The sequence below is a fragment of the Lissotriton vulgaris genome, chromosome 2_1 (genome assembly GCF_964263255.1).
Source record: "Lissotriton vulgaris chromosome 2_1, aLisVul1.2, whole genome shotgun sequence".
Classification (NCBI taxonomy): Eukaryota; Metazoa; Chordata; class Amphibia; order Caudata; family Salamandridae; genus Lissotriton; species Lissotriton vulgaris.
The window spans coordinates 1,726,357,599-1,726,371,619 of NC_141687.1; the positions used below are offsets into that span (position 1 = coordinate 1,726,357,599).

Here is a 14,021-nt window from a genome sequence, read left to right on the forward strand (position 1 = left end):
TTTTATCGTTTTGGAGATAAGCGTCCCTGATAGTGAGTTATCTCAGCGATAAAATCCAGCGGTAAAATCCAGCGATAAAATCCAGCGATAGCCGGCGATAATTATCTTCGCACTAAGCTCCTTAATGCGTTCAGACTACTTGATAGTGACCATTTATAATGTACATATTTTCATAGTTCAAATGTAATCAAATAATGTTTTATTCAGTTATATAGCAAAACCATGAAAGCGCACAAGTAAAAGTTATTCAAGATTATTTTCAAAGCTAAAAAGATGAACATTGTGATGAATTTTGCCTGTCTCAAGCCCAAGCCAAAATGTCGAGTATATCATATCTGTACAAAAAAATGTTTAAAAGTCATTCAACTGAATGCGACTGCTTAGTTCAGAGCTCACCCACATATTAATACCATAAAAATACATTATTAAAGTCAGCAGTGACTCGCATAGGAAAATACATAAGACACAGATTTGCAAAAACGGCTTACTACTAACAAAATAAGTCCACGCATGCGCCATACCACAACTAAATAGCGGCTGATAGCAAACACTAGTGGAGTGAGTGGAGGCATCTCTTGTCTGAATCCTGCCAGCTAGCAAGTAAAATGTAATTCCAGGATTAAAACATATTGGACTAACCACTTGTGTCTCAAAAGCGAATATTCAGGGCAAAAGTACAATAAGTGCTCCACAGTCTCAGGTGTCATCCCACAGGCAGGGTACAAATTCGAGCCAGAATCCCTTTTCCACCAGCCATAACGGAATCGCACAGACAAACTCTTTGTAAATGCAGGAATTATTAAACCAAGATAAGGTTAAAAAAGAAGAGTGTCCTTGAATTCCAGAAATTTCTCAGTTAACTGTTCATTAGTCTCAAACAAAACACAGTGGGGCAGATTTACAAGCCCCATGCGACACATTTACGCCGCCTTGCGTGACGCAACAGCGGCTTAAACCTGGCGCATCCCTGCGAGGCATTTACAACATGAGGCATCTAGGGAGATGCGTCACGTTATAAAGCCCAGCACCACAATGGGGGCGTTCCCACGCAGGGTGGGCGTTCCGGCGCCTGTGCGCCTCGCAAAGGTGCCTGCGTGAAATCTACAAGATTTCACGCAGGCACTTCCGCGATGCTGCTACGTCAATTACTTATGCCTGCTTCAAGCAGGCGTAAGGACTGACGCAGCATGTTAAGTATTGGGTGGCCCTGAGTATTCCTGGAGATGCGTCGCGCTAGCGACGCGACTCCAGCGATGCGCCGCCCTTACGTCACGAGATGCATCACGCATCTGCCTACCCTTGCGCCACGGCGCACCGCATTTTAAATGCGGCACATCTGCCATGACGCAAGGGTAGTTTTGCTTGACACATTTGTTCTGGCGTATCTCTGCTGATATGCAGAGATGCGCCAGAACTTGTAAATATGCCCCATAGTTCGCGAATAAATGCTCAGTAGAGTACTTTAAAATGTCTAACGTCTGGTTTACAGATGGTAAAAGCATTATTCCAGAGGTTTTCAAGAGCAAGCTTCAGAAACAACATATGTACAGAGTTGAACCAGGGAATTTGATGGACATTGCTGAGGGCCATCATTTCCCTCACTGAAATCCTTATATTCCTTTAGTTCTGGGGTGGTCCACAGACGTACCCAATGTATCAGTGGCTTTAATGCAACTAGGTGAGTAACTCGGTTGATACCTATGTCATTCGAAGAGCGGAATGGCGGACAAGCTAAGATCTTGCAAAGCTATTCTCCACTGAGGCCAATTGCTGGGTATTAGTGTATACCCAGACTTCTGCGACAAAAAAAGCGTCACTCTGCGCTTTTGTACAATATATTTCTAATACAGGAGATACGCACAAGAGTGTGACTCTTTGTGCAGCCGCAGGAAAGCGGACGCTCTATGCTTAATATAGAGTGTACTCTTGTTAAGTTGGCATTCCCAGCTAAGTTTGTCTGAAACCATGACTCCTAAATAATCTATGTTATGCACTCTTTCAAGGAGATCGAAACCTGCTTTCACTGTATAGTTCCGAACACCATGAACTTGGTCTTGGATATATTTAGTACGAAGCCTCTGCTAATACACAAATCCTGGCATTTAATAATTAAAACCTACTGTTCCATAATGGTTTTCGAAATGAAAAGTGAGTCATCTGCAAATCATAAAATTTGTATTTTTGTTATTGTTTAAAAGAGGGGGTCATTCTGACAATGTAAAAGAACTTGAACCACATCATTAATATATAGGGTAAATAAAGTGAAGCTGCTAGATCTGCCCTGTTTTCTCTTTTACCTGGAGGATGGGTTATTATTATACTTGGGAGTAGGTTGGCCCATGCCCCACGAAAACATCTCGCAGGGCTCAAGTTAATATAATAGGATCAAGTACCAAGGAGCATCTGTAATTTGGTTTGGAAAGATGAGGAACAATACATTTAAATCATGCATGCATCTATCGTTCCACTCAACTTGTTTTGAGTATGGCAATCTATTCTTCATTAGTGTTCAAGATTTTCCCATTTTCCAAAAGAGGTGAGAGTTGGATGGGATTTGATGTGGAGTGCCAGATTGGCCAAAGGTTTAGGAGTTGTGTAGCATAAGTGCCTGTCCCCTCGCCTAAAATATTTTGCTATGTCCATTTAAAACGGTAAGTGTCACCTAGTGTGTGTGTGTTGGGGATTGTGTCTGGAAGGAACTGTTTAAGGGATAAGGCGCTTTGAAGTGGGTCCTCGTTCTTATTGAGAGGTTGCACAGTTTAATTGGAGGTATTATTACTGGTTCCCTCTATTTAGGTATTTAATGAGTCCTATTGTGGCTCTCTGGAGCTTCTAGGAGCATGTTTAACTTGTGCTACGTAAGACATGTTCATTGTAGATATGATAAGGTTTTGAATTGGCTTAACTGCCAAAATAAACATACCATAACTGTTTCCTGTGAAGTTTCCCCTTTTAACAAGTAATAGCCATTCTGTCTAATAATACAGATTTTAAATTTCTCAGTAATCCCATATATGGAATTGACAGCCTGTTAACATTGATATGTCTTCCATCCTATACTTACAGCAATGAATTGTCCTCCTGGGATGGAATACAATGAGTGTGGTCCCTGGGATTCGGAAACCTGCTCCAGTCATGGGAGTACCATATTCAGTCGAGAGAACTGCTTGGATGGCTGCTTCTGCCCACAAGGCAAGTCTAATGCTTTCCCTGACTTATCCTGGAGTCTCCTGTTGAAATGCTCTTCAGGCAATAGAACAACATTTCCATGCGCCCAACTAGGTTGGGCAATCTTTATTCCATAGCTATATAGAAAGGAGGGTGGAGACATTCTGATTAGATATGGATTTACTTTTTCCGCTCTTCCTTAAAAGTAACCAGAGAAATTGGATATTTGCTTAACAAGTTCTCTTACCAAAAGTGAGAAAACACTGTGCCACCAGCTTAACCTCTGCTTGTGCATGTGAATGCCAACTGGACCTTTTCACCCTTCTAGAGGAAGTCTTTAAGATAATGCCACAAATATTTGTCCAGGGATTGCAGCTTGCAAGGTAGCTTCAAGTCTGTTTCCAACATACCTTGGCTATTATATCCAATTTCATGTGCCTCAGGGAAAATAGTTTTCCATAGGATTATATTCCATTCATCTGTTCATCACCTTTTCTCTTCTTGTAGGTACTGTACTTGATGACATCGGCAGCCAAACATGCATCCCACCTGAGCAGTGCTCGTGCACCTACAATGGAGTGGTTTATCCTCCAGGTGGAACCTATTCCAATCCGTGCCGCATCTGGTAAAGCTTTTCTTTCTAGTGCAGATAATAATTTAAGTTTCTGGTCCTGAACTTCTTTAAATGTATTGTATCTCTTTTCTTTGAGGACCATGCCAGCCTTATAGGAAGAATGTCAAGAGAGATGAAATCACTAAAGGTTCAATTCGGAAATAGACTACTCCCCTGCCTTTCGGCTATAACAGATTTCACTTTGGTCTGTGTTTGCAAATACCACATACATATATGCAACTTAGACCACTGCTTGTGTCATTTTGGTGATGAGCCCACCCAACACACAAATGTATTTTACATTAGTGATGTACTCTGGACCTAAAAAACACACAATTGGAGAGTGGGTTTCTTGAGACACAGTAGGAAAGCCAGTACAGAAGGTTTCTACACTGAGCTATCCAACTTCTAGAGCACTTTCTAGAGTAGCTTCTTTTGAAAGTTGCCAAGTTGATAAGCTTCCAGGGATGCTAAATAAATGCATATTAAGGAACTGCTGTCAAAAATTACTGCAAAGTCCCTTTTAAGAGGAGAAGATGTCTTTGCCAAAGGCATTCAGAATTCTGGCAACTGAAGCAGTTTTGACGCATGGCGGAAACACTGTGGGGCATATTCACAGACTGCAGTTTGTAGTATGATTATTAGTATTCCAATAGTAGTACTAACATACTTTAAAATGTGGGTTTCTAACTGATGTGGGTAGGTCTATGATTCTCTTCTCCTATCTTTCTTTTATGTGTAGAGATCTCTGCAATGAATGTGGGGATTTCCACACACACAGTATTTATTTTAGTAGTAAATGTGTGGAAAATGGAGAATACTTACTATACAAAGGAGTGGTTTTGGGAGGAGTAAGAAGGAGTTATGGGAGTGCGAGAGATGGAATTATTGAGGGACATGCACCCACCCACAATAAAGTAGGCCCATTAATACGCACACACTTAAATTCTATAGATACTTAAGCTAAAGGGGTCCACAACCTGTTGAAAGTTTATTCAAGCTCAGAGTTGAATTAAGTCTAGCACCACCCATGGCCACTCACAGGCACTGCAACACCCTCAATAGTAAATTACGGAAATATATTTTAATATTAAAAAAGATGGATACATATTATGTCATTAATAATATTTTAATAAAAAAATGTCAAATTCAACATAAATTCTACTTTAAAAAAACAACTATATATTTTATACATTACTTATATTAACTTTTAATACATAATGCATTAACATAAAATATTACTTTAGGTGGGTTTTATTTTTATATACATATTTTAAAAATAGTTTCATGTAATTTAATATACTTAAGAGTATTGCCATTTTAATTTAACATTTATTTAATAGTCCTTTAGCATTTTTAGAAATTTGATCTACATTTAAAATACGTACATAAAGTTAATTTACATAAACATTCAACTTACAAATAGTTCAAAACATTACCAGATCTCCGCCTCTGTTGTGTCCCTAAGTATGTGGAACATGAAATATTGTCATAAAGTCACTTCTAGTAATAGCTTTACAGTCATATAAGATGTTTTTACTGACTACACCCCAATTCTAGAGGGTGGTGATGTGTAAAATCTACATTTTATTTGCAATATTGCACTCGAAAATGGTGAACAGCCAAAAGTAACTCTTAAGAGTACATTTACACATGTAGATTAACTCATGTGTAAGTTTACTTTTGTGAATATGGTATGTTTTGTTATTTATAAATTATGTAAGTGTATGAATTCATGTTTGATGACATGGCACAGAAAGAGTTAGCAAAAAACGAGGCAAACTATACTAACAACTATAGTGGAAAAGGATCGGTCTTCAATAGCTTCCAAATTGGAACAGATTTGGTTGAGTTTGTAACTTGAAAGGACAATTGTTCCAATTGAAACAGTAATTATAGAATACGTTTGGCCTCCCATACAAGATTCTTTCAAGTGGTAAATGATCAGTGAAAATTAATTTGAGGCCCTGAGATTGCGAGTAGGATTATAGAAGACAAACATATATATATAGGTTTGCTAGAAATGGGATTTGATGGTAACAATGTGCAATTGAAAAAAAGCACTCTAAAAGGCTTTTTTTAAACCTCTTTGCATGTGCACCACTTTTTGCGGGGTACATGAAGGGGGCCTTACGCCGATAGTCACTCTTGCATTAGCATTTCCTAATTTGTGATTTCCCATTAGGAAATTACAAATTAGTAGATGCAAAACCAGGCCCATAGGAACGAATGGTTTGGCATTTCCTAAAGGGCAATTCCTATTCTCTACGAATCACTGTTTTGAAATCTCTATTATTGTACATTCCATTTTTCATTTCCTAAATAGTGATTTCTTAAGATTCACTATTTAGGAAATGTAAACATAGAATTTTGTACATCCAGCCCTAAATGCAGTGAAGCACTTAGAAGCAAATAGTGATAAAACGGTTACTTTAGGTCATACTGGACGAGGACTGAGTCAAAGTTTCGGCCAACTGTGATGGAGCAGTGGTCGGATACAGGACCTGGTGAACAAAGTACCTTCCCTAATTACAATCAGCAAGATGCGTTGATGTTGAGGCCTGCAGATGCAGGACGTGTCAATGCTCTCCCCGCAATAAAGAAGATTCATCAGTTCCGAAGACGGTTGCTGGAGCCTAAAGGCGTCAAGCACTGTGCCAGATTCTGCTGCGCAGTCCAGGGGTCACGTCGAACTCACCAAGCTGCAGCGATGGCTATACACTGTCTGATTAGTCAATCTTCTAAGGCAAAGTGCTGGTTCCGATGCGATGTGCCAGTTTTACTCTAGGTCAATGCACCGGTTCTGCTGCATGCAAACAGGAGATGCGGTGAAATCTGTGTTGGAAGTATCTGGGCCACTTCCAGTGGGCCCAGCACAGCGGCAGAAACTTTGATATCCATGAGTCTCAGGCAACAGGAGGCAAGCCAGAAAAACATTGAAGTACACTTGGAGAAAAAAAGGCAGAGTCCAGCTCTCCTTCACAAAGTCCAGAAACAGCAGTCAGCAGGGCAACAAACAGAAAAGCAGGCTTCCAGTTCAGCAGTCCAGTTGAGTCTTTTAAGCAGCAAAACATTTCTTCCGGTAGAGCTTCAGCTCGAAGTCCAGCAGTGTCTGTTTTTAGGGGGGGTCAGAGATACAGTGCTTATCCTCTGAAGTGCCTTTGATGTGGGTGTGACTACAGAACAGATCTCTGAAGTGCACACATATCCCTTTCAACCCTTTCCTGTCTTGCAGGCTATCTGTGGGTGGTAGTCAATCCTTTGTGTGAGGACAAAACACTGCCTATTCAAGTGAAGTGTTAGCCCCTCCCTTCCATTCTGCTCCGGCCATCAAAATGCAGAAGTGTGTAGATGGGTACTCAGACATGCATATCCTTCCTGTGTTGTGGCTGGTTAGAGGTAATGCACAACGTGTAGCTGTCACCCATCCCAGATGTGTATTGGAGACAGAAAAGGAAATTTACATTTTTAGAAAAGTTCATAGAAAAAGCCTAGCTCTAGAGGAAAACAACAGCGGAACCAAGACCTAAACACAACCGTGATTGTGCCGAGGTCAGACACACCAAGCGTTTTTTTCCAGTCATTGATTCTCCAGCTGGAAGGAAGGCTTTTTCTAGCAATTCCTGCTTTAGTCAGATGGGTTCTGTTGGAGTCAGGAGTCCTGCTTTTTATGTCCCTAAAGTTGGTAAACAAACGGTCAACCACTTGAACCTTGGATAGCAGTTCAAGTCGATGGGAGCCAGCAGGAGAGAGTAGTCCTTGAGACCTTTTATGAGTGTTCTTCTTCCATCAGGAGTTAGGAGTCAAAAGTCAGGATTCTTTTTTCTTCATATGGAGTCTTCCCAGACCCAGGAATGTTTCTTGAAGTCTCCACGCTTTCCTCATGGAGCACTTCTTATCTGTCTTACTGTAAAATGACCCGCAATACCCTATTTCAACATTGCAGGACCCAGCTGACACAGGTATGCTTGTTTTTAGCTTTGGACACTCCTTTAAACTGAAAGGGTCAACACTGGTATTCCCTCCTACTGTGGCTGGAAACTTGGGGACAGATTTACAAGCCCCTCGCGACATCTTTACGACACCATTGGGTCACTTCTGTGATGCAGCGACATCGTAAACAATGTGCCACAATGCGACAGATTTACAACTTGACACATCTAGTGAGATGCGTCACGTTTTAAAGCCCTGCACTACATTATACCTGCGTCAGGTATAATGCATGCAGGGTGGGCATTCTGTGGCAAGGAAGCCCCGTAAAAGTGATGCAGTGAAATCTACAAGATTTCACTGTCACTTTTACGTCCCAGCTGCGTCAAAACCTTATGCCTGCTTGTAGCAGGCGTAAGGGGTGATGCAGCATGTTAGGTATAGGCCTCCCCTGAGCATTGCTGGAGTTGCGTGGCGCTTGCGACATGACTCCAGCAATGCGCCTCCCTTACGACAAAAGATGCGACATGCAGCTGGCTATCTGCGACACAGTGCGCTACATTGTAGTGTCACATGTCGCATCTTTACTGCCGCATCCCTGCTAATATGCAGAGATGGGACAGTCCTTGTAAATCTGCCCCTGACTCTCTTGGAGCCTCTGGGTGCTTAATAGTGGCATCACTCCCTGACATCGCCAATCCAAAAGACAAAGGGGCATATTATCAAGGGATTTATCTCCGCTTTTTTGGCTTTAAAAGCCAAGAAAGCGGAGATAAAATTATCTCCCTTTCAGCAACAGGGTGCTAACACGCAAAATCGCATGTTAGCACCCTTTTTCTCTACGCTTCCCCTTTCATCTCTAATGAGATGCAAAGGGGGCGTTTCAGAGAAAAATAATAGGAGAAATGTTGTTAAGCGACATTTCTCCTATTATCAAGGATTTCGCTAACCCTGTTAGTAATGAAAAAAAAGCAGCACTAACCGCGGTCAGCGCTGCTTTTTTTACACCTGGTATTTTCCTGACTTAGCCATATTATCCTATGAAAGGTGGATATCATGGCTAAGTTTGTGAGCCCCTATCATCAAACTGACGCCAAACTTCGAGAGATTATCGTTAGTTTTCCAGCAATAATCTCTCATTTGGCAGTTATCGTGAGAATTTTTATCACTTCTGAGATAAACCTTGCTAATAGCAAGTTATCTCTGCGATAATTTTCGGCGATGCTTAGCGTGAAAAAGGGGCATATTACCAAGCAATAGCGATAATTATCGCTATTGCTTGGTTAGAGACAAAAATTTACAGCTGAGCTGCGGCGATTTTTACCGCAAATAAACCTTGGTATTACCAAGGTTTATTGCAAATGCGATAAAAATCGCCGCAATGCATGAATATCGCTGAAAAGTCAGCGATATTCATGCATTACCGAGCTAATGCTCTTAGCCATGTTATCCGCCTCCCATTGGATAACATGGCTAAGAACTGCTCAGGGCAGGTGTTAGCTTTTGGAGATATTCGCGCTTAGCACGAATATCTCCAAAAGTTGGTAATAGGAGATAGCGATGTTTTCAGTCGCTAACATCTTGGTACGCCCACTTTGCATGTCATTAGTGATAAATATCACTGACATGCAAAGTGGGGCCCAAGATGGTCGCTATCTCCTAATAGCTTTCGCTAACTGGTGTTAGAGACAGCTAGGTAATAGGGAGATAATTTTTATCTCCTCTTTCTTGGCTTTTAAAGCCAAAAAGCAGAGATAAACCCCCTTGATAATATGCCCCAAAATTCGTTGCTAAGCCTCGTTAGCGATAAATATCGCTAATCGTTGGTAATATGCCCCATAGTGCTAAAGCTGCCCTTGGTTCTGTCTCCTGCTCCTGTCCACATCAGGTAGCTCATACCAGGGGCACATTTCAGGGGGATTTACAGATATACAATCATAGACTTTCTTAAATAACAAATGTCTTTTTCTTGCCATATGTCACGGCAGTGTGCATTCATTCGGCAGTCTAGCCACAGCACTGTTGTTCTCCTGGCAGAAACATGTTTGTCACACGTTGTGATGTAAATATAGACTTCAACTTGCATATGACATTTAACTTTCCCTGTCATATTTGCACTTTAGGCATTGTGTACTATTGATTTGTCGGGAAGCTTATTAGATATTTGCAACGTACAGAACATATTTAGAGAAACACCTTACTACTGTTTAGCACTGGTAAAATGTTTTAAAAAAGTCCTAAAAGTAGCAAAAATAGGGTCCACAAAAAGGTAAAAAGGTAAAAAAAAATCTGGGGGGACCATGCAAACAAAGCAGATTTGCTACTGAATCCATCCAGCAAGTTAAAAACGTGTGAACGTGTGGAACATTGATGGATGGATCAACTTACTTTACTCATCTTGTTTATTTTTTTCTCTCATTTTCAGTAAGTGCACTAAGGGCCAGTGGGTCTGTGAAGCTCTTCGTTGCCCAGGATTTTGCTCTGTCGAAGGGGGTTCCCACATATCCACCTGTGATGAACTGTCATACAATTTCCATGGAGATTGCAGCTATGTGCTATCCCAGGTGGGTTTTTCAGCATAACATGTTAGTGTTTAGCAAGCTCAGAGGAAGAGTGAACCTGATGGGTCTATGTAATGTCATTGCCACATTACTGATCACGAGTCTGCCAACACACTGATACAAAGACCACCTCATCACTGACAAGAGGACTGCTGCACTAGTGGCAAAAGAACTGCCCAATACAGAGATAATGACTGATCTACACTCCCTGTGTATAAATCAACGATCATTCCTAGTGACAAACACAGAGCTTAATTGGAGCTGTTGGTTTCTGGTGCTTTGCACCAGCACTTAATCATCAACACGTGCGCTTGCGCACCAGTTAAGGACACATTAATGTTTGGAAGGCACAGGGAGATTAAGGGATTCACTTAGAATCACAGAATGTTGTGCCGGCGCCGAGACTCAAACCTGGTCCCTCAGCGCCGAAATCAGCAGCGCTGGCCATTACGCCACATCTTTTGGCCACTTAAAGAGTTTCATGGCTCTGTCTTAGGTGGTGCTAAGAGGAGAAATGGCCTGGCTGAAGCTGCCTCCTGACGAGAGCCCTGGCACTTATGTTTTTATTACAAATTAACCATTGGACCAACCAGAGTACCATCCGAATGTTTGTCAGTCATATTACACATCTGCTGCCTCTACATTTATCTATCATTCAGTTACATAAATATTGATAGGGGAAGGATCAATTCACAGTTATTATATAGAACATGTCCTGTGTACTTGTGTAATGCCATAAGTCCCATACTGCGAGCCTTTAAAGCTGCAGGTTCACATAATGAGTCTTTAATCGATCACATTCATGTCATAAATGCTTTAGAGCTGAGTCTCATTGAAAGGCTCCCAATTATCGTCTGGTGGGTCGGATGTCCCATTACATCTATCTGTAAATGATGGAAGTTGGCGGGTGTCCCATTCTGCACATCTCTCAGTTCTCCCATCTCATTTAGATGCACGGAATCCACTATGTTCCCATTGGAGGGACTCCACCTGCCTCTGTAATTAAAAACTTTTTTTGTTGACTTATCCACCTTAGGGTTGTCACAATAACAGCATCAGACAGCTTGCTCTATTCATGGTGGGACTTATCACTCCATATTCATGACTGCCGCACCAACCCAACGGAAATAAAAACAATCACTCCCAGCCCAGGAAGAAATCTCCTGCAACACCAGGAACATTTATTTTTTTTACTTTTCAGAAAAAGTCTTCTGCTTTGGTCGTTTTTTTTCAATGAAATAAAAAAATGCTAACATGACAAAGGGCCAGATGTACGACATAAAATTGCATGCGCAAATGGATTTGCGACCCGTTGCGCAAGCAGCTTTAGTCTGGGCCATGTATTTACACTAATTTGCGACTCACAAATAATTTGCGACTCGCAAAATAGTGTATCACAACTCGCTATTAGGAAGGGACGTTCCGTCCTAATAGCGACCGCAGAGCCATGTATGAACGTTTTGCCACCGCAAAACTCTTGCAGATTACCGTCCTCTTCAAGAGAGTGGTAATGAAGTCGCAAATGGGAAGGGGTTCCAGGCGACCCGACCCGTTCCCCTTCGTGACTGGCTCCAAAAAGTGGTCCCAGGGACCACTGCCTGCCCTTCAAAAATGAAACGAATTTTTTCTTTTTTTTGGGGGATGCATCCCATTTTCCTTTTAGGAAAACGAGCTGCATTTTTAAAAAAAAGCTGCTTTATTTAAATGCAATCCCAGACATGGTGGTCTGCTGAGCCCAGCAGGCCACCATACATGCGAGGGCCTGCCATTCCCAATGGGTTCGCAAATTGCGAGAGGCTCAGTAATATTCATGAGCCTCGCTATTTGAGACCCCATTTGGAATTGCAAACAGTTTTGAACACACTGTTGTACATGCAAAATAGCGCCTCTCAAATTGCGTGTCGCAAAAGACTCACAATTTGCGAAGCGCTATTTTGCGCGTTGTACATCTGGCCCATCTGCTAGGCATTACATTGTTGCTCAAAGTGTTAATGTTGTGCTGGTTGGAGCACTTTAGGGAAAGACTTCCCACAGACACTGCTGGGAACTCTGGTGTTACAACTGTTCCAGCCGCTCGGCAACTGGCCTGCCAAAGGAGAAACTCCTAAGGGGTAATTTAGAGTTTTCCAGCAGCTCAACTTTAGCTGGCTCTGTCATCTAACCAGTTGGCTTAAGGCCTGTCTGCTTTGAGTTACCATGCTATAGTGATGGTTATCCCATCTCATTACTATATTTCTGTCCTCAGGGCCACCCTGTTAGGCCAGCATTGCTTCTACACACGGAAATACACCATTGGCGAGCATGCGCAATGAGAAACTCGCTAACAGCCTGATTAAGAGTTTAGGTGCTATTTATCACACGTGATAAATAACTATACCACGAGTGCGATGAATTGCACCTTAATACAAGTTGAAATAAGAAGCAGTTTTGGTACTAACCATGTGATAGGGTAAATACTGACTGGCTTTCCCCCATTGAACTTTGGCAGGTTTGACCTGCCAAAATTTAACGATGGCTGAGTTATTTAATGCATTGATAATTATCAGATGTTTTACATACCTAATCGCTCTTAATTCGAATGCATGCATAAACAGGGGATTATGCATGAGGCGGAATTATTCGCACAACTGATAATCAGGGCCTTAGAATTTAATAGCATAGGTGCCTCTCACAGGTCTTTTATACAACGGCCCTTATTTGTGAGGCCTTGCGTCAGTTTTGCCCCGCCGGTGCGTCACTTTTTGTGACGCACCAGCGGTGTAAAATATGCGCCTCTTTGCGCCATATTTAAAAAGTGACGCATCTAGGTAGATGCGTCACTTTTTAAACCCCTGCGCCACATTATGCCTGCGTCAGGTATAATGTATGCAGAGGGGGCGTTCCCCCGCAAAAAGCCTCGTAATAGTGACGCAGTGAAATCTATGAGATTTCACTGCGTCACTTTTAGGATGCTGTTGCGTCAAAATCTTGCGCCTGCCTCACAGCAGGCGTAAGACCGACGCAAGCCCTTTCACATGGGGCTTTCCCCATGTGAAAGGACGCATTGCTGGAGTTGCGTCACTTTTGTGACACACTCCAGCAATGTGTCACTTTTGTGCTAACAGATACGTCAGAAATACTGACGAATCTGTAAGTCCTTGCGACATGATGCGTCATACATTAAATATGACGCATCATTGGTGTCGCAAGGCGTGCGCAGTGAAAAGTGACGCATCGCTGTTTTCACGCAGCAATGCGCCACTTTTCATAAATGAGGCCCAACAGGTTTAAGATAGGTGTGTTTGAAGCCAGAAAATTGCTGCTGAAAGCCCCACATTTAGAATGACCAACTAATAACAATAGAGCTGGTAAGGGAATTTATTGACCCTATCAAATTTGCAAGACTACAGTAAATCTACCTGCAAATGAGAGTAGTATGTGGGAATCAGGCCAGAAACACTGATTTCCACCTTATTTCCAGCTACTACCACGGTAATTGTCTGGTAAAGCTACTGCAATACCGGATGGTATGAGTAATACTGCTCCTGGTGTTACTGTACCACCATGTTTGTATTCCTCTTACCCGTTCCCTTCATTCATGTGAATAACATAACACATTTTTCTATCAATTTATCGTAGCTCAAGTCCATATTCATACTTTTTATTGTGTCTTTTTACTTGCTGTTAATAAATATCAAAAAGTAACAGAATATCTGGTATTTTCCTGTAATATCACCTAGTTCTCTGCTAAGTCGCTCCTAAACCACATG

The 14,021-nt window shown here is 41.8% G+C and overlaps 1 protein-coding gene across 1 annotated transcript in view; it reads left to right on the forward strand.

The window, feature by feature from the left end:
- The window catches only part of LOC147733195 (mucin-5AC-like), a 231,555-nt gene that overhangs the window by 22,345 nt on the left and 195,189 nt on the right, over positions 1–14,021 (forward strand). The window contains exons 7-9 of the mRNA XM_086956006.1: positions 3,067–3,192; positions 3,676–3,793; positions 10,137–10,275. Coding sequence (XP_086812132.1) covers positions 3,067–3,192; positions 3,676–3,793; positions 10,137–10,275 — 383 coding nt within the window. The remainder of the gene's footprint in view (positions 1–3,066; positions 3,193–3,675; positions 3,794–10,136; positions 10,276–14,021) is intronic.